General features: G+C 35.4%; 2 protein-coding genes across 14 annotated transcripts in view; both read right to left on the bottom strand.

The window, feature by feature from the left end:
* Positions 1–25,732, bottom strand: part of LOC138404005 (uncharacterized) — a 209,098-nt gene that overhangs the window by 165,841 nt on the left and 17,525 nt on the right. The gene's annotated exons all lie outside the window — the stretch shown is intronic.
* LpR1 (Lipophorin receptor 1) overlaps positions 88–25,732 on the bottom strand; it is a 232,665-nt gene continuing 207,020 nt past the window's right edge. For 8 of the 13 annotated variants that reach the window (XM_034979393.2, XM_034979387.2, XM_034979420.2 and 5 more), the window contains 8 exons: positions 25,391–25,609; positions 24,008–24,152; positions 23,399–23,608; positions 20,707–20,905; positions 8,775–8,858; positions 5,727–5,845; positions 2,665–2,823; positions 88–1,877 (listed from right to left, as the gene is read on the bottom strand). In XM_034979393.2, coding sequence (XP_034835284.1) covers positions 1,833–1,877; positions 2,665–2,823; positions 5,727–5,845; positions 8,775–8,858; positions 20,707–20,905; positions 23,399–23,608; positions 24,008–24,152; positions 25,391–25,609 — 1,180 coding nt within the window. In that variant the 3' untranslated portion in view covers positions 88–1,832. Of the gene's footprint in view, positions 1,878–2,014; positions 2,824–5,726; positions 5,846–8,172; positions 8,370–8,774; positions 8,859–20,706; positions 20,906–23,398; positions 23,609–24,007; positions 24,153–25,390; positions 25,610–25,732 lie in introns of those variants that run through there. The other 5 variants (XM_034979412.2, XM_034979404.2, XM_069506599.1 and 2 more) reach the window with 3 other exon arrangements.

Genomic DNA, 25,732 nt, shown 5'->3' with positions numbered 1-25,732 from the left:
CATACTAATAATGATATTAGAGAAGAGAATGCGTTCACCCTTCTACTTTACGCTCGCTAACCAAGGTTGTGCAATGAAATACGTAAGTTAACACATTTTACATAATATTTTATTGACGATATTTACATAATATTTTAGTGACCACACTTATTGAGCTAGGCGTATCATATGAAATGTGCATCAAGTTATGTAATTGTATTACATTACAAATAGGTGTATTACAAACTAATATAGATTTAGAGGGTTTGGCAGGATTTTGCTTGAAATTTCATTGTCCGAATACAGGCCTAAGTTGTGATCAATAAATATACATACAACTCAACCTTTATATAAAATATATAAATAATTAATATCGAAACCGTTTAATGTACAACAGTATAAATTAAACTATCCAATTTGAATATAAATACATTGAGATAAAAATGAGTATAGTTTAGAACATTCATATTTTGGCGATTAATTAATTGAATTCACTACAAATTGGCACATAAAATACAGCGATGTAATAAATAGCCTAACATCAGCTAATGTAACTTACATTAGACATTTTCATTTAAACATTTATAATTCCAATAAATTAATATTATTATCTAGATAAAAAAACAGATTTAAATGATTAAATTAGTAACTTTCATCTTCGGTATTTTTTTCTACATAAGAGTTTGTGCTCTTTTATGCTAATCCAAGTAGTGTTTACTTTCAGATATGAGTTTCTTCGATTTAATATAAGATTTGTAAATTTTCTCACAAAAGCGTTAAAACCCTTAACTAAAAATGGAATATAAAAATTTATAAACACTAGGTACGGTTCTTGCAATTCACGAAGGCGAGTGAACTTTACTTGTGGTTACATCGTATACACGGACATTACGTACGTGTGCGTGAAATTCGGACCAATCAGTCGCGAGCTAGCGCTTGCAAACGCACACATTTACTGTACCTTACGTATACCGATACGACTTAAACACAATCATGAATCCACTCGCCTTCGTGAAATGCAAGAACTATATCAATATGTAATTGCAATGCACCAGGCATAATTGCTTAGGTATAACCAATACGATTACACGAGATATTAAAAGAGAAATTTATAGGCGAAAAATTAGAGTGACAGGCATAGAAAACAAATTTCTTAGCAGTTGGTACAAATTCAAGAGTATGTGATATGTCCATCACAGATTAATGTAATCCTATTGGCTATAGCGTCACTTCAACTATTCACAGTTCCTTCTACAAAAGTTAGCCGACACGAGCCTCTATTCTAGTACATAATGTGATACATACATGTAGATAATACAAAAGCAGGATCTCAGATTAAAACATTGATGACAATGTAGTGTTATAGTCTGTTTAATGAAAACTGATAGTGAGAAATGGCTAAATTACAATAATTAGATTCCACATTTTAAACAGTCATATTGACAGACCATGCCTAGTAAATATAAAACCTGCAATATTATTGAGTTAAAAATGTATTATTAAAATGAATGTAGTATAAAAACCCGGCGAGGCTATAAAAAAACAAATGACATTTTGACAACCCTAAAACTCACTATCAGCTTTCGTCAGATAGACTCCATAAGTTATAACCCATATATAATAGGTACTTATAATTAATTTTGAGTTCCACGTAAACGATAGCTTGATAGCAAAAAGAACTTTGTTCCAATGCTCCACGATTTTCACTGCACTAAACTAACAATAAACGTTCACTACATAAAGTTAGCTGCGTCCCCATTCACTGGTTTACACTATTTTTTAGAGTATCACATGTCCTTCTTTTTCTTTTCACATTTAAAGACATAATAATATATTTACTTCCCGCTCTCGCACTATACAAAGTCATTTGTACCAGGTGTATTGAGCGGCTCTTGACTCTGTAAAGAAAAAATAATAAATATTAGATTGACACATATATTTCCTTAACGATTTTTTTATTAAGGCCAATTTAGGATGCGTCACAAATTTGGGCAAATAAATAAAACAGCATCCTATACTATCACATAGAACTTACCGAAATTAGAAGCCCTCGTATGATAACGCATGAAAAACAAATATCTCAGCAGTAAATTATAAAAATATGGCCTAGATCTATGCAAAGGACAAATACTAGAATGGTACTATTTACAATGTTACATCTACCATCAAATACCAATTTTGGCAACTATTCTTTAATACTGATGCGGTAAAAATGTTGGCACAATTATTTATCGCCACGATCTTAAACTCTAACGAAAATATCTTCTATAAATTCCTTAAAATATAATTTATGATTCTAATAAATATATAATCAGACTAAATACATCGAATTTAAAATGTCTTAGGCAGACCTTAATATTTACTAATTAGTAATTACCTATTTAAATAATATTTGTTTTACTATTTACATTATATTTTTGGCCATAAGTAGATATTATTATACTCCTACATAGATGGGGGTTGTATAGTTTCATTGTACGTAAAATTAGTTGATAATTTTTAAGTATATTGAAAATAATTTTTAGAGAGTAGATAAAAATTGAAAACAGAAAAGAACCCGTCAATTACAATTTTTACTTAATATAAATAATTGCCTCGATTTCGGAGGGTAGTTTCTTTTTCGACGACTTATCTGAGGCTGTTTTGTATGTTAAGTGTGCATTCCATTGCGGTTAAAGCTCTCACCTCTTCTCCCACTGTACTTGGATATAATTTGCTGCCAGGTGCGTAGCCATTCTGTTCAAGCGCGAACTGGTTTTCTGTAGTTTTGCGGTACACGGGGTTGTCGAAGTTCATAGAAGTGACATTACGATGCACGTAATGTCGATACATGACAACCGCGATCTGTGAAAAAATAAAAGTTATTTATTAATTATTACTCAGACTATTTTCCTTCCGAGCATGTTTTGTTAAGGTTGCCTCATGCCTGGCAGAGATGGCTATTAATCAATAAGGCCGCCTTTTGTAGCCTTCTACTTATGTCTGTAATTTCCGTCATATTTTTTCTTTTTGTGGGGTACACAAATAAAGAGTTCCAGAACCAGTTGAGGATATGTTGCTCAGGTTGAAAATATATATTTCGTCTACTAAGATTTATCATCAGGTATGATAATTTTGTCCGGGACCGACTGCCATCTGGGGCGCATGCAGAGGGAAGTTAAACGCCCTAGGTTCGGCCAACCCGAGCGTGTAACAAGATGTTATACGCTCGTGTCAACGTTGCATACGCAATCCGCCAATAATGCAATCGACTGATGTTATAGTTACATTGTTTCTCCACTACTTTCACAACTACACTGTGGCATGGCAACACTCATGGAGACTGTCTGTCCATTTATAATGCCTAGTGCGTTTTGATGAATTGGGATTTATTAGTCAAAAATAAATATAACTAAAATAAAGTATAAGGCAAGTAAGGAGGATAACGCAAAAAATAAGTGGCAAAAATCGTTATCTATTGAGGGAGTGATTATTTTCTCAATTCTTAAACATTAGCTATCAGTTTGATGGATATATGACGGAAATTAAAGTGTTGAGTGATGTTGAAGATAATAATTAATTATTTATATCCATCAAAAAAATATAAAAACAAAATAGATAACTCCCGAGACATGTCTATATAAAACATATTAATATTTACCTACCATTTTTTCGCGGTAAACAAATTGTGACTGAGCATTTTTATTTTGTTATGTTAACAAAAAGGCATTCAAAGCAATTTGTAATTTGAGGAATTTGCCTGTTTTGAATAGGTAACGTAACGAGGTTAGGCAAAACGTCGGTTCAAGTTTTCCGGCCAAAAGTCGTTCTACCTGTTGTTATAATAATTTGTATATTATTGTAGACGATTTACCATATTATTTTCAATTTACCACGGTTTTAGTTTTTCGGTAAATGCGGTAAACAATTATTCTATCAAAGAACTATTTTACACCTAGTTACTTACTGTATTCAATTCAGAAAAAATACTAAAGAGCGGAATTGCAACGAAATAAATTCCTTACAATTTGTAGACCGTTAAAACCTACACATGAATTACACATTGACCGCCTTATAAGTAAATGGTGATTGGTCAGTACTGAGTACTGAAATTATATAGGTACTGGAGACAAAAGTAACCGTCGCGTCGCTGGGTCAGTACAAAACACGATCGCAAGGACAACATTAATAGTGAATGCATACACTGCTTTCGGACGCGTGACGTGAATATTTTTTAAACTTTTCAACATGTCAGCAATGAAACGTACCTTGAGACTCCAAATAAAAATGACAAAGAATTTTAAGACGTCAGTGGGCCTGGTACCTGCAACGTATGGATGACGAACGACCACCAAAAAAATCAACCAACGTGTATGGATGACGTCACATCCTCATGAACAGAGATCTATCGAAGAACAAATCTTCGTTTGATAAACAGAGTTGACCGAAATGCAAAAGCAAGACTTTTAAGGCTAAATACCTACTAAACGATTGCAGTGGACGCGGACCTACAAAGAGCCATAGCTTGTAAGGCCGTGATGATGATGAAAACACTCGTATTTTCCTGACTACGGCAGCAACGTAGTCTTTTAGAAATACCGCCCAAGCGAAGAAAACTGACCCGTCCAGTTGGTATGAAAATAAGGACCATTATTTCGTTATATTTTTTGTATGATGGGGGGTTTTGGTTTTGATCTTCATTGAATTTTTTATGTAACTAATGATCTTAAGTCACTAACTTAAAAGGTCATGAACAATACATGTCTTAGAAACTCTAAATAAGTAAAAAACAAGTTTTAAATAATGTACATATAGAGATACCTATATGAATAATAATATGTAGGTCATATTTATTTAAACCTTCCTTTTACGTATATTTAAAAAAATGTTTTCTTTTTTTAATTATTTTGAAGTTAGCCCTTGACTACGATCTCACCTAGAAAAAACTTAATAAAAATAAAGGTTATCCATACACGTAGACCGCTGCGCTGTGATTTTGTTCTATTTACAAACTACACAATATAAGATTAAAAATCATTCAATGAAAGAAAAACGGTAACGACTGACGGTATATATCGAAATCACAGACGGAAGGAGGTTATTTTAGGTAAAAAATAAAACTAACGTACGTACACGGGGCGTGATTTGTACCTACAGTAATTAGATAAGACTAGCTCTAACTTATTAAATTGTAATATTTTCAATATATAAACGTATAATTAGTTAGTATATTTATTTGCGGTTCACCCTAGATACCTAATAATATCATCGTTAATCAGCAGAATAACGAAACACTTCAAAGGACAGACAGAAACCATAGAAGAGAACAAAATAGGGACAGTAACAAATTATGTCTTCGGAAAAGTTTGCTTGATTAAAAGAAAACGATTGGATTGTTCATGAGATATGTAGCACAGAGATATAATAGCTTTAGCCAGTATATTTGAAAGTTTTACAAACTCTTAGTAAAGCATTGAAGTCTGAATCGGCCAAAAAACCAACGTCACAGAAATGGTGCGGGTATTTTAATGTGGTAACTGATACTAAAAACCACTACGATACCAAAAAATCTCTACTATCTAGATTAATGGCAGAAGTCACAATCATCAGCCATAACCGACGACGAAGAGAAAAAGAAAAGTGGAGCAGTATTTAGTAAACTTTCCAAGCGGAAATGTCTGGGAACCCACCACATTACTATCCCAAGAAAAGTCCTACCTTTATGTGATAAATGGAAAGGGGATCCTCGGCAATGAAGAGTAACTTACCAAAGCTCCGAGTATTATTATTCCTGAGATTACTGCAACGACTATGCCCGCGACCACACTTGCGTCGCGTCCACTGCTTGAGATCCCCGACCCTGCCTTGTTTGTTGTTTCTGGGACATCTGTAATGAAATAATCTTCTATTAGTAATACAATTACGTAAACTGCGTATTTTAACATAAAACCCGGTATCGACCAAAGCGGAAAAGGGCAAAGATGTGTTTAACAGACCACAGACAGACAAATTACAGATAGGTAACATGAAAAAATTATCACGGCATCTATCAATAAATTTAATTGATATGTTAAACACATCTTCGCCCATCTCTACTTTGGTAGTTACCGGACCTAAAGCACGGGCGCGAGTCGCGACACAGTGATTGACAACATGACCATGTCACGGCTCTGCAAGTGCATGGTGTTGAATAAATCACGTACGTATAAAAGTGACATAAAACAATTGTTTAGGAACCATATCTAAGGACATACTTTAAAATGATTCTGTTCAAAGTTTTGCTTTTATGTCACCTTAGAACTGAAGGTGCTATTTTTAACATTGAATTTTAACATTTGAACTCAACCAATAATTATTTCATAAATCAAAGAAAATTCACACAAAAAAAAATCACAAGATGAAAAAACCGTCACCATGGCAAGCGTAGTGGCGAGAGGCTGGTTAAGACGAAAAGCAATACATTGGAAGTGTTTATTTACATATTAGTATTTTAAACTGAACGATATGACTCATAGAAAAGTGATTCATATAGAGATACTTTCGATTCGAGCCCTTTATCATTCATAGATAATAGATAGGTAGTTCACTACGCAATAGTCTCCTAACACTAAAAAATCTAAATGCATTCGTTTCTTTCTTCTTCGTTCGTTTTTTTACTGAAGTAGAAAAAATAGACACTAATGGTTTTGGTAGGAGGCACTCGAATCGGCGCTAATGATGTTAATTCGTAAATTAAGACGATTGTCTAGTTGTAAATTTTCATACAAAAAGCGATAAGTTTATCTCCCCGTAAATGTAGTCCAATTTTCATAATTTTTAGGGATGTAGATATAATAAAGAACTATGCTCGTACGTTTTAATTTTAAAGAAATAATTGCTCATGTTAAAAGTTACTAGCGTCTAAATATCCATATTTTTGGCCTAAAAACTTTCTTGAGTATTTTAATTTTTTTTTAAGTTATCTTAACTAAAATACTTAATAAATAAAACGTACGAGCCTAGATTAAGGTTTACTGAATCTAATGAGACCAAAATTTACTAATTTTGTAAACGTTTAGGGGTAAAAACGTTATCACCCGAAACAATATTTCAAGAGTAAAATTTAGGCAAATTCCTACTGGACTTGCAACTCTCTATCTTTAATGAGGAGAAGGCAGCGAAGCGGCGTGAACCAGATAGCATTTTTGAAAATACCTACTCGCGTCGCGTTTTGTCACTAGACGATAGTCTTAAATTGGCAGGTCAAAACCGTGCTACCCTATTCATTAAAGAGCATTGTGAGAAGGATAGCATTCTTTATACGTGTTAATTTATACAGATATTACGTACAAATAAGCAATATTACCTATTTTGACTTATTATTACACTGATGTGGTTTATAATTACGAGTTAAAAACAACAAATCGGTAATATGAAATCGCGATGAGGATATTGATGGGAATAGTAACGACTAAATTCTATTTAGAGACAGTGTCAACGGGACGTGCCAACTCTGTCTGTTACTTAACTAAACTATCTAGCTAGACCTAATTGAAAGTTAGGATTATTATGAGATTTTTAACACCACACTCAAAGATAGGACAGGAAGAGTTTTTTCGTTAATGTGCTACAATAGGATCAAAACCATGACATGACATTCATAGATAAATGAGAGAATAGTTGACATCCGATTGTTATCCCATGCTTAGTTAGAATTGTGCTTTTGTTGATAATTGATATGCTAATGTTATGTTATGTTAATAGTTACTATTATGAATTCAGGCAAAAGTAGTTTAAATGTAAAATGATTTCAGCATTGTATTCTCTTTTAAATTCAGTGCCAATAACTTTTTCGCAATACTTAAAAGCAATAATATTAGCAACAATTTATTTTTTTACTAAAACATTCAAATTTATTAGCACAAATAATTATGTGAATGTTGCTATTAGAAAGCGTTCTGTGTGTCTTCCCATTTTTAATCTACCCATTCGTATGAAATTAAAGTTAATAATGACCACAATACTTTACCCTTAGCATTAAAGTTTTTGAGAACTTCAGGCAAATAAACACGGCTTAATGTGTCGTAACTATAATGAGATTCTTTAATGGCTTTCTCGGTCGTGTCTGGAATCCTCTCCAAGGCGACGTCTTTAAGAAACAGGTCTATGAAAGGTTGATTCTTCTTTTTGTAGTCTTCTTTATCACTCTCCCAGTAAGCCTTCATTGGCTCTGCTTTGGGATCTACTGCGGGATCGGTCACCTCCTCAGGCTCTTCTGTGCTGTCCTCACTTGTGGCGAGTGCTCGTCCAAACTTGAAGAGAAGGCTTAACCCTTCTCTTTGTAACTTCTGCATATGTGTTTCACTTCTCCTTTATTAATCCCTTTTAATACTTATTGTTGATCACTTGGTAAACTAGGAGTTTGGCATGCCCTGTGAATCAGTCAATGAAGCCCATATTGAAGACACACAGATCGAAACATTCTCAATGAACGGTTAGGTTAGTACAGAGCGATGAATGTTACTGTTGCCTAATTCACTGATCACCTGATTATATAGTTATGCGTAAAAATATCTTATCAGATATAATGAAACATGATTAAACCCATTTAGTTAAGCATGCCAGGGTTCAAGTTTGAGGCAAAAGGTTAAAACGCGATTGTTTCTAAAGAAATAATTGATTAATTACGAGCAATGTTCGCGCGTTTCTACAGTAATAATTATCATTTTGCAATCGATTAACCTCGGATGCCACAAATTTGACCCGTTCACCCAAAAATGTAGGGTAGTTAGGACAGGAATTTTGTGAAAACTGGAATAGGCTCTTAAAATACTCACTGGGCTTAGGCTTTTCCTCAATTACTACAGATTTCTCTGAACCATTAGCAGGTTTATGCACCTCCACTTCAGGAATTAGTGTATCTGTAGATTTTATTACAAAACAACCTTATGAAATGTCCTCGCTTAGTGGCTTATACGAAACTTTGGTTTGTTTTTAACTTATTTACTGTAACAGCACTAATTAGTTTGGATCACTGAATGCCGGCGCTAAAATCGTCTACTACGGGTACTGTACGGCCGGCCACTCGACGGAGTCGGAGTGAAATGACAAGCCAAAAACTCCACGCTGCGCCGACCGCGCGCCATTCAAGTGACGTTCCCCGCCCTCCCCCCAACCAACCAGTCAGTTATGTGTTTTAACTCCGTGCGATCAGGCTTTCGCTATAGAATTTTCACTAAATTTGATCATTCGAGAATAACGTTTATGTCATGATGTAAAGTTTTGGAAACATTGAATAACAAAACTAATCTTTCTGAGGGCTATTCATTAACAGTTAACAAATAATAAACACGCATGAAAATATAATGTCGTTAAATAATCTTACTAAAGCCTACCTAACAGAAAACTTAAACAATATGTTTACCTGGCAACAATGTTTAAAACATCACAGACAAACTATCTAATTTTATCAGTCGAGGTCGAGCCCACCGGCTGTGCGAGTGCGGAGCCGGATCGCACGATGATTGACTAACAAAAGGTGGCGTGATGTTGTGACGTCACGTCACCTTTTTTACTGAATTGAACCTTATTGGTCGAATACTGTAAGCTGTAAAGTAATTTAAGTATCAATTCGTTTTATTGTTTCAGTACTCTTCGATTTGTGATGCTGGTAAAGTGATATGTATAATGATTTATTAGGTACCATTGATTCTTGGTATAACTTAGTATTGGACATCGCGAACATTCTTCAGAGAAATCCACGGGAGGCGTCCAAACAATTATATTCCAGACAACCACATGATATTACGGACAATACCAAAAATGAAATTCATGCAAAACGAACATATACTTAATAATGAAGGTAGAAATAAAATAACAATGTTTACTAATTGCGGTCGGTTCAATAAATGAGAAATGTCCCGCTAATCTATTAAGTATGTGTAATTAATTTACAATTATTAGGTATTGAGATAACGTTTACTACGTTCGTGTAGGTACGTACTCGTACCCACCTACTTATTGTCAAAGATAAGAAATTATTATCGACAACGTGCGAGGAAATTAATACGTAAGAGGGATTCCTTATAATTTTAAAATATACAATTTGCTAATTAAAAACATAAGATAGGCTGATTAAGAGCAGTCGAAAATATATTTAAGTACAAACATTTTACCTTATTCAGAAAGTTCTCGATATCCAAAATTATGTGACTTGGTAACAACTTTTAAAATATTTAAGATGGTAGGTACGATCAGGTTTGGTATTCTAGTTAATTATTCAGAGCAATCTGTACCTACTACAGGTAATATGAACCTATCTCTAAGCAATGTTTTCTCTTCGATGTTCTGGGAATTTGCCATACCTGATTGATACAAGCTACTATGCAGAACTCATTGGCAACAGGCAACTAGCATTTTTTTTTATCATAGATAGACCTATAATACCTATATATTGATTTGTTTTGCACTTTCAGACATTCTTAAGTGGAGTTCAGTACCCAGAAATTATATACATTTCCTACTTCTAATATACTATCTCCACCTCAACCAAACAAGGTCAGCAAAATAAAACCGTGTGTGTGTAGCAGGACATCTTTATCCTACCACATATTATACTGTACAAATTTTTCTTGTAATTTGTTTGGCAAAAAAAAAACTTTCAACGAATAAAAAAAACTTAATATCAAGGAAAATTCTTCCCCTTTTAAAGTTAACAATACAGAACCCTAAAATAACATCTTGTTAACGTTTAACTAATCAGATAATCATGTGGACACTTGGACATCCTTGGAAAATTCGGTGGAAACTGACGAATCACGCGATCAAAACAACGTTGGGCGGTATGATGACAGTCAAAACACATCGTACGATGTTAGCGTCATCAGGGTGACGTGTACTTTAGTTACGTGGAGCTACTGCACAGCTGTTTAGATATGCCAGACCGCGGAATTGCAAGTCGAATCAACTTGCCTTGTATAATCGTAGACTGTATAGGTATGTATACCGATTCCCTGAGATAGATGGCTCGTGAGTCGTGGGGTAGGACGCGGGTTGTGGTAGGATGACAGTTTATGTAAAAATTAAGGAATTTAACGTCGCTGTCATCCTCTCTCAGTCAAGCGTTACGAATAGGTACCTATTTATAAAAGTTGTACATAGTAATGAACACAAGCCAAAGCAGTCAAAGCACACACGATATTTTTGACAACGGAAATCTTATTCTTTTGTAGTTTTCTAAAGCTAGAAGCTGCGGTTGAACTATTAAATCTGCACATTTAAGCGCTGTAGATGCATCGACTGTGGGTACGTTTAACTCCGCACAAATTCTAAAGCCATTCGCAGCAATTTAGTTTCATTTTGATAGCAAACTCCAACGCTAAAGCTGATAAAATCTATGGAGCTTTCTTTGACTTTTCTTTGAACCTAGAGTTAAAACTGCCCACGGTCGCTTAAAGTCAAAGGAACGCTCTAAAGATCTCATTGAGCGATTGTGATGCCTCGATAGTCGATCGAGGATACAGATAATAATCAAGTATAATCGCAGCCGCAAAATAGCTGATCGCCGCTATTAAAAGTATCGCGTGTGCGCTGGACCTTAATCTGTCTGCTACAACTTGCAATTTTTATTGTTCCGCGTGGCTGGTACGCCATAATAATTCATGTCCGTCAGTTTCGTCTTCAAGTCTTATCAAAACATCTCGAGGTAAAAGAGTTTAATTTTTTGTGCAAAATTTTGCTGAGAATTTTAATGCACTTTATTTTTGTTTGTTCAAAATTAAAATATAAAGTTTATCCGTGACCAAAACTAAGATAACATGGGTAGGTACCTACTAAATAAAGTGTGTAGCTACTTAATTAAGTAATGATGGTAGGTACTCAGTATAAATTAGAAAATTCTCGAGTTATTTGAGTACACCTGTCCATTACTTTCCTTCTTATTCAGATATACTTATTTAAAATATATGCTTCTACGAAAAAATCCTAAGTGGGTATGTGTATCTACTACGTAGTTTATACAGTCTCATTTACATTTCTTATCCTAACATAAAATTTTGTTCAAAATGTCGGTTTGCACTTTGTATAATAGGTTTTGATAATTAGGTGTCTAGTATATTTTATATCTTTCAATAGGTATACTTAATATAATAATTATGTGCCTTCTACTTTTCTCAAGATCTCAACTGGCTTTTTAATTTTCACGTTGGTATTACACAATCGTATTAACTTGTCTGCTACTATTGTCTGATTGTTTGAATCTGTGTGAATGACATGAATCATGACCGCCAATTTTTTTACAAAATTTGCTATTAACTGTTATTAAGTAGGTACATAGTTGTACCTGTACCAATGTGTTATGTATGTCTAAGTAATTTGTCACTCTACGTTTATAATTTTTTTGGCTGAACCAACCTAAACTTAATCTAGACATAGCTGTTAGATAGGTATCTTTGGGTTGAACTCATCATAGTTTTTGTGTAGGTATAAGCTCCACAGTATCGTTTAAAGTCTAGACTCTAGTTCTATCGTCTGATATAAAACAATTGATGTCAATTGCCTAAAGTAAGATGACATTATTTTTATTGATGACAGGATTGCGCTTGTCTACGATTTCACCTAAATAAGTCATGATGCAATAGATAACTACAGTACGCGGCCGAAAGTAATGTACATCGACCATTAGGAGATAGCAGATTTGTAGAGCACCGTCGCTGTCGTTGGGACTGACAAAACGTCATATAGGTATAAGTAACAGAGACAACGCTCTACAAAGCCGAAATGTCATGCTAAAGGCCGATGTATATTATTACTTTCGGCCGCGTACTGTATGTGTGTTATGAGTTTTATATTAAGTTTCCTCTTACAAGCAGTTTTTCCTTCTACAAAATGTAAACTTTGTAGAAGGAAAAAGTTAATGTATGTTGAGCAATGTTTTCAGTATGGTCCTATGTAGTGAAATTGTTTTGAAACATCAGATTTCCTAAAATCCCATACCTACTTAATTAGTTTTACCGATAACTCTTAAACTATAATTATTAGGCTTTTTAGTTAAAGGATGGCAGAAGGGTAGGTATTGCACACCATAATACGCCAAATGAAGATCGGAGTCATAATACATTTTCTATGAAGACGTGTGCCTGGCTTGCTAGTTGCTATAGTCTCTGCCGTGGTAATCGGCAAGTCAGATTTATCGAATTTAAAAAAATGATTGTTTTTTTTCCTATCTGGGTTTTATACCTCTATGCAACATGAAAAGCGGGTATAGTTTTCCACAAACACAAAATATTAGAACAAAACTTTAAGCGCAGTTTTCTCTAAACTGCCTTTTCTGACTTACTAACATCACGATTACCACGGTAGGTAAGTCTGTCGTGGTGCTCTGAGGCGCTGACGCACGGCTCGCTTGTATTGGTCTATCGTCGCGTCGCCCGCCGATTGCGTTGCGTCACCACAATACAGTGCGTAACATGCTTGCGCCTTCACACAAGGTTGCCTTGCGAAACCTCATGACACACAGACACTCCTAGTTTTAGATTGATTTAAAAACCAACATCGAAATCTAGTAGGCACATTCCATTCAAAACGAGAATGAATCTGGTTGAAATTGTTAGAAAAATATATCGCACGTCTAGCGAACGGCAAAACGACCTTGTCGGTGTGAAATTTGATTTGTCTAAAAACGCTTTCGATGAGGAATAATTTTTTTTCTGCATATGAATCACTTCTTGTCCATTCAATGGTTCTCTGATCCATGAATGAGGTCATTTTGTTTTTATGTACTCGTTAATTACTAGGTGAATATGATTAACTGAATGAGCCGAATACTAATTTATCATTTTCCTGTGTACGTTAGTAGTCGTCGTTATAATAAATCTGAGTTTAACGAAATTTACGAAATACTTAGAATGTTTTCTGTTACACTATAAAATTCTTACTTAAAATGCGTTCTAAAAGATGTAAAATTTTTGGACGAACAAGCCTGTTTTAAACAGAATAAGAAATTAACAGAAAGAACTGTGTAAAATTCTACTTCCTCCAATAAAGATTAATTACAGCCAGTAAAAGGGTCGCTGAAGAGTTCAACTAACTTAAAACACTCTGTATACCTACTAACAACCCGAGTTACACGGTCATGATTATTGCTTGCTAGAAATACACCTAAAAGACCGGTGTTTTCCATACCAAACGAGTTATAGGTACCTACCTACAGTTAAAGTTGATGAATGACACAAGCTAAACAAACAAATTACTTAGTACCGATGTGAGTAAAAAAGTCGTACGATGGAAACGTCATCGCGTGACGCTAATTTAAGCTAAATATTCCTCTACCAGTAGTTTAGATAATAATGTGAATGGTTTGTTCCAAAATTATGCATTTGCATCACATCACATTAGAAAAATTATAAAATTTAGCAAATATAAATTCAGTAGATATAGGTCTATTGTGAACAAGACAGAATTTTTCCCAAAGAAACGATAGAGATACCGATCTGTTTTTAAAAATATAGCACAAAACATTTTTGACAAAATGTACCTATTTGACTAGACTTTAGATAACAGAAAATGTCGATCCAAAAAGTGACTAATACGACGTTATTAATCTTTAAAGTAATTGTTATCTTTAATTAATTTTGTTCAATTACTATCATTATCCAGTATCAACTGATAAACTTCCACTGCGGGAGATAGGTCTCTTGTAGGATTTAACCTAGTGGGATGTCTTCTAACGCTGCGCTTTCCAGTGCTAGGTCACCACTCCGCCATTCTTGAGCTATGCTTGGAGTTTCTCTCCGTGATCAAATCAGAAATGAGAAGATCCGTAGAAGAACTAGAGTAACCGACATACCTCAACGGGTTGCGAAGCTGAAGTGGCAATGGGCATGGCACATAGTTCGTACAACCGATAGACGTTGGGGTCCCAAGGTGCTGGAATGGCGCCCTCGCACCGGAAGACGCAGCGTTGGAAGACCCCCCACTAGGTGGACGGATGACATCAGACGAGTCGCAGGGAGCCGCTGGATGGCGGCGGCGCAAGACCGTGGCGTGTGGAAGTCCCTACAAGAGACCTATGTCCAGCAGTGGACGTCTATTGGTTGATGATGATGAGTTGTTGATAACATTATCCTCAAAATTGAGGACCTTATTAAATATATTCATCTGCCTGATAAATTCAACTCCTTTTTGTAGTAGGCAGTAGGTACCTACAAACTCTCTAAGTTTTAAACATTGATGTACTAATTATTTTTATCTTCATAAATATTGAATATTATTGTGTCTATCGGCTATGTTGTTAAAATGAAAGTTATTTCAATACTTAGGTAGGCACCTAGGTACTAACATATTTTAACGATCGTGTTGTTGCTTGCCACCGCGCTGTGCCGAAAGTGCTCATTAAGTGAAAAGAGATTGCCCATTTTCTTAGGAGCTTTGGGCCCCCCTAATATAATTGTTATGTCACCATGGTTTTAATTTTATTTTGTAGGCAAATAATTAACTCTTTATATTCTGCAAACGATTTCTATTTATTCACCCTGGTTATAAAGAAATCTTATTTTTTATTCTGCTGATATTGAGGTTATATTTAATTAATACTTCTTTAAAATAAATGCATGTTTACGATTCTAACTGTAATTGTAGATATTTTCAATAATAGAGTGAAAAAAAGTCGTTATAAAACATAATCGTAAAAAAATAACACATTAAAAAAAATTAATTTAAGTTTTGACACGACGCCACAAAAGAGGGCCCGTTCACGGGCGATCTCCTTTATATTTCTAATTTCTTTTGAAAATAAAATCCTCTTAGTTTCTTGAAAAAGTTTAACAGCACTTCAGTGAAAATGTCGAGGTGGAGGAGGCCAAAAATTTATAAATCCGCGAAAATCTCAGTGAAAGGTTTTAACTTATATCATATTCTTATGCCTGAGAATGCAAGAAATTCTCATTATTAAGAAATACCAGTTCCTAAAGCAACGTTACGTTGCATACCAATTATGTAGTGTACAATGTCGTTACCTACCAAAACTACAGACGACCTTTACCTAATGTTAAAACGTTTAGGAATTTACTGACTACTTAATTAAATTTTCCGTATATGAAAGAGCTATTTCTTTAGTGGGTTAGACAGAGACCTCAGTAACAATAATTAACAAACACGGAATTCTTTATAAGAAGTTTTAACTATTTGTCTTTATTTTTTGACACCTTTTACTAATATGTTATTCAATCCTAAAATATCTTCTTCTATATTGTAAATATTGTGTTTACGTTTTTATGATAATAGTGTTAATTTGTCGAACATAAAACTCAAGTTGACTATTACCACTTCATTTAAGTAATAAATAGAATGAACACTTATAGCAGAAACTTCAGATAGATAGAGCCAACAACGGATGTCTTTTATTCGTTTGCCAATTATGGCTTTACCTGTACATTCTAAAAAAAATATTTTTATGCATAACTAACGTCTGCCCGCGGCTTCGCCTGCGTGACCTACAAAAAACAAATGGCACAGGACGCGCACGCGGACCTGCACCAGCAAAACCTTCCAACCCCCAAACCCCCATTTCATCTCTGTGTGGGGGGGGGGGTTCTTAACTGACACCTAACCTCAAGAAAAAACCTACTTTTCAAATTTCAAGTTAATAATATCAATAATTAAAACTTTCCCATACAAACTTTCATCCCCTATTTCATTCTTCATTTGTGTCCGAAAACCCAAATACCAATTTTCATGCAAATAACTTGAAAAATGACGGACTTTCATACAAACTTCCATCCCCCATTTAACTCACTTAGGGGTGGAATTTAGAAAAATCCTTTCTTAGTGGATACCTACTCTATACAAAGAATAGACCCTCCAAATTTCATGTCTTTAGGGCCAACGGTTTAGGGTGTGCGTTGATATATATGTCAGTCAGTCAGTCAGTCAGTCGGGACTTTGAATTTTATATATATAGATTTTTGATTTATTATGCAAAATGTCGAAAAAAATACCCGAGTACGGAACTCTCAGACCTTGAAGACAGCGGGAAGTGGGTGGATGAGGAAGACGTACCACCGAGTGTGATGGCGCACTCTCAGGAAGGACTATGTCCAGCAGTGGACGCAAACATGCTGATTAGAATAGAATAGAGTAGAAATATTTTTCATTTAATTAAACTTTTACAAGTACTTTTGAATCGTCAAATAAGTACATCTATCACTGGTTTGGAATGCCTTTCCTACCGAGAAGAACCAGCAAGAAACTCGGCGGTTGCTCTTTTGAAAGATTTGTTGATTGATAGATTAATTGATCATATAAAATTTATGATAAGTAGATATATAGATGCATCAGAGTAGGCTTAATTAAGCAAGCCTCTAGCCATCCGTTCCGTCTGGATTCCTAAACCAAATAAAACTCTCGGACTTAACCTACACTAGTACTATTATAATATATTCTGTGCCTACACAGACTCAATAAGCCGCACCGCCTTCTTTGCTAAAAATAGCAATATATTGTAAGCTGAATGTTATTATTTTAAAAAGATAAAGAAATCCTAATGACCTTGGTATTTCTTAGTGTCTACTCGAAACGCAAAGGTTTCTGGCGTAAATGCAACATAATCATTTTGAACGTCGAAACATAGCGCACAAATTGTAGGATTAAATATACCTACTTATTTAATAATATCTACAAGAACTACCTACGTATGACCTTCGTTTTTAGGACAGTCGTAACGTTACATTATTATCAATTCAATGCCGTTAATTAAGTTAGAACATAACATACGTCAGTAAGTTTACCTACTTAATTATTGCTAAGTTATAATTACTGCTAGTGGAAAAAATTCTCCAACCATACCAAATATTCTTTAAGACAAAAAATTCAATTCAAAAACCAAAATGAGAAATCGTTTTTACAGGAGCAAATATGTATATCCGGTAGGCATTTACTTAAGTACTTAACGTATAAATAGGTGCGTAGGTTAGGTAGGTACAGCACACTGCGTCGTTTACGTTTATTCGGAATTTGTTCTAAACTCTCATAGGATACTTATAGTTGCGGAATCCCGATTCCTATTAAAAAAGATTCATAAATTGTAGCGCATAAAATCCGCCATTGTGATTTTTTTAAGAATTTCAGGTACCCAGTGACATTCGCGTCATCAAGACGAATCTAATGACGTATCATTTATCAAAATCGGTTGAGCCATTCAGTAGTTACAAGCGGACATACACACACACAGCTTCCTTTAGGCGTCGGCCTTCGCCTTTATATATTAAGTAGATAGTAGTTAATCATAAGGGTCCGAAGGGTACCAACGAGACTATTACTAAATACTAAGTATTTACTAAGCCTCCGCTCGCTGTCCGTCCGTGCGTCCATCTGTCTGTATGTCAGCGGGGTGTATTTTCACAAAATGCGTATTTCTATATTGCCGCTATAACAACAAATAATAAAAATTTCAAAATGGCCGCCATCAAATTAAAAAAGTTACATATTTTCTTGTACGATGGTTTCGCACTTGTCGGGTTTTATTTCATTTTAATGAGTATTATTACATTTTAGAGTCGTAAGTATTAGTTTTTTTTTCTTTTCAACAAATTCTACCTGTAGGTACCTACTGCATAAATAAGTACCTAACTATTGGCATTATTTTGACATGTAATCAATAAAATCCTTAGAATCAGCATCGGATTACCAGCATCGGATTATAAGCATAGAATGATATCATCTGCACGATAGTTCAGACTCAGAGTTTGGAAACGACCGCGATGTTGAAAAATGACGTAATTTTCAATCGGTGACTGGTATGCTACTTTTACATCTACCTATATTAAAAAACAGTTAAAAAATTTAACGAAGATTTAATTGACTAATGATTAGGATACAAGGCATCATTGAGTTGAGTCCACTGAATAAATCTATAAAGTGATGCACTGTCGGAATCGGATGCCAATATGATTTACGTAGGTATGTTTCTTATTGCCTTTTGATAACAGTAAACAAAATGATTGAAAACTAAATAGCTTGTAAATCAGCTTCATTGACATCGTTCAGAAAACATTGAGTCGCTATTCTCAAATCGTCTGACTATTTATTAGTGCGAGAATTTTAATCGTTGATGTTATCTCGTACTAAGATGGTCTTGTAACAATTTTCATCCCACTTTAGCTGCTCGCATTCCTGATGACTGGAGGTCCAGTATTGTCAGGGACTTTAATCAATCGTGAAGGATGCCAATGACAATTAATGAGTTTTTATTGACCCCACTCAATTGTCGACAGATGGAGCAATCAGTAAGGCAACCAGAACGAACAGCTTTAAATTATTTTGAACTAGCTGTTGTCTGGTGCGATTTTGCTAATATACGTAGGTAGCTACACGACAGGTCGAGATGGCACGATTGCCAACCCCGACGGGAGGGAACACCCCGCACAGCACTTGCGCTAAACCGGTACGGGCGAGCACGGGTGACGTGCGGTGTGTCCCCCCGCCTCATACCCCGATTGCCATCTCGACCTGTCGCGGACTATAGTAATGGTTTTTACTGTTCAAACTACGAATGAATTCAAATTACAGGGTGCACTAGAATGAGGAAACTTTGTTTTTGTCCTGAATTGATACCTAATTATCTATTAAATATTAGGCTAGGGGTGACGTGAAATCAAAGATACCACGTCGTTTCATAGCCTAAGTGCCCAGCGTCAAATCTAGACCAGATCTAGAATTTGACGCCTGCCAGTGTAGGTGAAGCCTCAACTTTTTATTTAATTACAAGTTTCTTAGCAGTCGTGAAATCTGGTACTAATTTAGGTACTTAGTACATCTAAGTACTTCCTACTTCCATGCACACATCCTAACCACGTCTCAGTCAACCGTGGTACAAAATGACGACAGAATAATTAATGAATCTACAACAATAATTTGAATTATTGCGTAGTTTGACGTAGGTACATCAGTTTTTATAATGGACTACTTAACTTATAAGTAATCTTGATAAATAAGTATCTTGTTTGTGATTGGAAAATGAATAATAATGGCGATATAAATCTTAAGCCATATGCGAGTGGCAGCGAATTAAGTTGCCTACTAATAATAACATAATTATTGATCGCTATCAGAAAATGATTTGCACAGGTGCTTCCGGATTTCTATTAAATAAAACATGAATTTTATATATTTCACTAAAACCCCACTTTTCCAACACATTTTTAAATTACAGTTGTTATATTACCTTCGATGTAGTACTTATTTTATCGTCATTTCAATCCTTAGTTTATTATTACAGGTAGGTTCAGCGCATCCTCTTAATTCTATCCATTAATAAACTGCATCACACAATACTCATATATAACTAGTACTCATATATAACTACTTAGTTTATCTTTCATGATCGTTATAATAGCTATGAACTATAATGACCATGTGATCATTACCAAAACCGTAATAATTTCATCGCCACTTTTCACGTAGCAACACTTTTTAGCGTCCACAAAATTGTATAGATTTAACGTGGCTTTAATCCTTTTGTTGATTACACTAACGGCAAATATGTCCGGTTTCTTTCATTCGTTGGCAAAAAGAAGGTTTAGCAAGAACATAAATTAGATATAGGAACCAAACAAAGACCATATCGCTCATTACTGCCTGCGCCAGAAAGGTCTATATTCTATTAGGTACCTTTCTGGCGCAGCAGAGAATCTTAAATCGCATCGTTACTTTCCATGTAAAATAGCGGTAACGGTTTGACGTCTCAACGTAAAAATGATAGAAAATCACACTTACTGTCTTCGACGCACATCTGGTTGTCAGGCATAAGGCGTAAACCGTTGGGGCAGGAGCAGGAAACTTTGGGCGAGTTGGGGCCTATCCGAGGCGCTGGCAGGCACAAATGTGAACAGTGGCCGTTGACTGCTGCGCAGTGGTTCACACCATCGGGTTGCCGGTACGGATGGTACACGTGAATCACCATCGGATTTTGAAGCTGTTTCAGAACAAAATATTAAAGATCACTATCAATTATCATTATAACAATAGAGTGATTTATAAGACTGGTCAAATTACACCAATTAGAGGATGAATTGTAATAAAAAGATATGATAGGTAAATATAAAAAAAAACGACGCTTATCAATACTAATATTATAAATGCGATATTGTCTCTGTCTGTCGGTCTGGCTGTTGCTAGCTTTTCACAGCTAGACATTCTAACAGATTTTGATGGAATTTGGTAGGTACAGAGTTAGCTTACATACCGGGGAAGGACGTAGGCTACTTTTTATACCAGAAAATGAAAAAGTTCCCACGGGATTAAAAAAAAACCACGCGGATGGCATCATCTAGTTCCTAAATATCAAGAAGTTCATCTATTCGTAGCTAAAATAATTATTATCTCAAGGGATAATCTCTTGAAGATCATTATATTAAATGCACTTGATGTTTTCTTTAAAACTGATTGTTTATGAAATATTTTACTTCAGTTTATGTTCACAAATAGGAACCTATTGTCCGTAAAAAATGACTCCTCACCCGCCATTTTAACTCTATGGGTCAACTGTAATGTCAAAAGTAAAGTTTACACTTCCCTTAAAATAAGGACTAAAATCGTACTTTTGACATGAAATTTGACACAAAAAGTTAAAAAGGCGCGTGAGGAGTTAAATTTTATGAGTTATAATCTATACTATAATATGACAAAGAAAGAGTGCGAATTTTGTAAGTTTGTTGGTTAATTTTAAAAAATGTTCTTGTACGATGGTATGGAAATCTTCGAGTTCGACTCGCACTTGACCGCTTTTATTAAAATCCTGTGGGAACTCTTGGAGAGGACACCGCGTAACGGTAAGCGCAGTGTGGGACGACCTCCAGCCCGCTGGACCGATGATCTGAAGAAGGTGGTGGGGAGCGGGTGGATGAGGAAGGCTGAGGACCGTGTTTGGTGGCGCGCTCTTGGAAATGCCTATGTCCAGCAGTGGACGCAAACAGACTGATAGATTGGATTGGATTGGATTGGGAACTCTTGTGCTCTTTTGTTCAAAAAAGTCAATCTACCTACTTAACAATTACCATTTAATTCTGTATGGGGAAATTGTGCAATAGAGTATTTAATAATAATACTCACATGATAAATACCAAATAAATAAATGAAATTATTACCAAAGTTACTAGGTACAGATAAATTACCAAAACAAAACACTTCTTATATTTTCATTACATAAGGTAGGTATGGTGTTATCATAAAATGCTGAATTACTAGATATAATTCATAAATTTATATTATGATTAAGTAATTGATCGCATTAATCCAACAATAATTGTAAACATCAATTGCTTTAGGTTTTTAAATACTATTTTTAGATCTTTAAATACGCATTTAACAAAAACTTTAATTATCGCGAAGAACAAAAACTTCTTGAGCAAATCTTTAAAAAACTCTTGTTTATGGGTCTTCCAGGATCTTCACTTAATTATTGTAATTATTTGATGATGCTCGCGACTAAGCCTGCGTGGGTCTAGGTTTTTAAATCTCGTAGAAAATCTTTGAGTTTCCGGGATGAAAAGTAGCATATATAGCGGGGATGGCCCCGTGAAGCAAGCTTATATCTGTCTAACTACACCTAATTACCTACGTCAAAATCAGTTAAACGGGCAGAAAGTTAGAAAAATTCGGAAGCAATCTATTGTCCGCAACAGGTTGAGATGACAATAGGAGCTTATGAGGCAGGGGGACGCCCCGCACACTCACATGTCACCGGCGTTCGCCTACACCGGGTTAACGCGGGGGCTGTTCGGGTGTGCGGGACGTCACCTCCCCGATTTCCATATCGACCTGTCGCGTACTATAGTTTATCAAACATCTTATCATCATCATCTATATCAACCCACCACCGTGCCGGCTCGCTACTGAACACGGGTCTCCTCTCAGAATGAGAAGGGTTTGGCCGTAGTCCACCACGCTGGCCAAGTGCGGATTAGCAGACTTCACTTCATTGAGAATATTATGGAGAACTCTCAGATATGAAGGTTTGCTCACATACTTATTATCCTTCACCGTTAAAGCAAGTGATATTTAATTGCTTAGAACGCATATAACTTCGAAAAGTCAGAGGTCGCCCGAAAAGCCCGGTATCGAACCCCCGAGTGACCTCCCGAATAGGAAGCGGACGTCTTAACCACTAGGCTATCACCGCTTGGATTGGGTATTTGACTACATCAAAAATAAATTATTTCTCAGTTATCATTAAATAGAGGCCCTCCAAAATACGTTAAATCCACGCCCTTTGTAAGTTTTAAGTGTAATAACCATTTTAAATTATCGATTAAACTGAAAAAGTACGTCATTATGATGTGACGTCACATTCCAGTATTCCATAGAATATCGCATACTAAGTGCGCGTTTTGACGTTTGATAAAAAGTTACTGATTTGACTAGTTGTCAAATACCGTATTAGAAGCAAAAGTAGAAGATTTATAATTACCGCATGCGTAGATGTTATCGCTTCAACCTCCTTTCCATTGAATTTGTTGGCGCGGTAAACAGCCGTCTTGTCCCAGTCGGTCCAATACACCCAGTCCTCAAAGGTGGTGATGGAAAACGGGTGTCGCAGGAAGTCTGTGGAGTAGAGGACGACGCGTCGAGCTGTGCCGTCGTAGTTGCACGATGAAATTGTGTTCAGTTTCGCATCGACCTGGGAAAAAGGAATTAGCAATTTAAAAAAAAAAACTATCTCGACCTGTCGCGAACTATAATTATCAGTACCCGTAGTACAAGATTTTACGTCTCACCAAACGAAACCAAATTCGAGAGTCGAAATACTTCCGCGTTACAGTAAAATGGACCTAAACAGCCTTGAATTGAAGTCAAATATTCAATGCCACTGATTTTAATTTCGCAATGTTTCCGCTTGGAGCGCTGGCTGTAGAAGTGTAGACAAACTTGTGCTTTAAAACAAGGCATTTAAGATCCAGTTTACTGTAACGCGGAAGTATTTCGACTCTCGAATTTGGTTTGGTTTGGTGAGACGTAAAATCTTGTACTACGGGTACTGTAAAAAGTAGCAAATGAGTATTAATGTAAAGCCTCTTACCCAGTACACTCTTTTTCTCACTAGATCTAACGTGAGCCCATTAGGCCATTTGACGTCGTAGGACACTATGGTTTGTCTGTGTGAGCCGTCCATACCAGCACGCTCGATCTTGGGCACCTGTCCCCAGTCGGTCCAGTACATCCATCTGTTAGGCATAAAATATTTTTACTTTCTACAAAATCTAAGTATAAAGAAACTATTATTATTCTGAAAGCTTCGGTCTAAAGCCAAAATACCTATATCTAACAGGAGACTCTCCGTCACTGGCTCCGTACCAACGTAGTTTGGTTTTTATTTAGATATTAACTAATCAAACTAGATGTAACTTTTTTTTTAAATTTATTATCAACATACAAAAAAAATTATATTAAGTAGCACGCATTGCAAAAAAAACACAGAGGATTGCCCCTAAATGCGTACTGCGCATTAAATAATTCCTACTTATCATAAAGATTATAAAATTGACTACATTATTACTAGCTTATTTTATACTCATTCAATCCTAAATTATCATTCATTCATTGTATACCTACTGTTTTTTTTTGTTTTACAAACTTTGTACACACGTTTTAGAAAGTAATTTTTGTCTGTGCTTTGCGTAAAAATAACTAATTTTTTTTAGTAATTATGTGCCAAAAATCAATGTGCAGCAAAGAGTGTTTTATTCTCGGAATTGCTATATTCTATAGTTTTCAGATAAAAAAGTTTCAGGGGTCTAAAGGCTCTAAAAACTGAAAATAATAAAGAAAAGTTTTACGAAATAATAAGCCTTTCGATGCCAAATGGCGCTATAGGCACTCACAATGTTTGACACGTTTCTAAAATTATCCGTGGCTAATGTACTGAGTTGGTGATTCATACCCCGCTCTTTTTGCCCCCATAACTATTTATTTAAAGGCTCTAAAAACTGAGCAAAATAAAGAAAAGTTTAGTCGAAATACGAAATAATACTAGATGGCTCTAAAACGTTTCGCTAAATAACTCTCTGCCTATTCTACACCAGATGGCGCTAGGCATTATTACTTCCACCATTAATAATTAATTAAATTGAACCATCTACTCACAATGTATAAAAGAAGGAAAGCGGCAGCAATACACACACTGTTTTTAGATATTTTAAACCATGGCCTTTTTCGGAATAATAAATCCATAATAAATAGGGCATTAATTTTTAATCTTACTGTAAAAGCTGAAATTCTGCACATTTTTCCAAATCAGTGGTCCTTTCATGGATTCAAAAATTTGTATGTAAATTCGGAATAATTTAACGGAAATGATGATGATAAACATGACTGAAACATGACTAGAGTATGTATATTAGATCAGTCTGTCCATCTTCATCATTCTAGACTATAATTTCATAATGGTTATAAATAGTTTTACCCGTCAATCGGATTCAGTGCAATCGCACGTGGCTCTTCAAGCTTGTCCCGGATGAGGATCTTCCTCATGTTTCCCTGCAGATCAGATAGCTCAATGTGGTTCTTGCCAGTGTCCGTCCAGTAGAGATGGTTATATATCCAGTCCACCGCAAGTCCGTCTGAAGTGATGAGCTGATCGCCTATCACGACCGTCCGCTGACTGCCTTCGTCTATTGGAGCCCTGTAAACATTAGTTGTAAACATTATTTTTTGCTTTAACCACATTTAAATATATAAAAGGGGATTGACTGACTGACTGATCTATCAACGCACAGCTCAAACTACTGGACGGATCGGGCTGTTT

Source organism: Maniola hyperantus, chromosome 2 (genome assembly GCF_902806685.2).
Source record: "Maniola hyperantus chromosome 2, iAphHyp1.2, whole genome shotgun sequence".
Lineage (NCBI taxonomy): Eukaryota > Metazoa > Arthropoda > Insecta > Lepidoptera > Nymphalidae > Maniola > Maniola hyperantus.
This window is presented reverse-complemented; position numbering and strand designations above follow the sequence as displayed.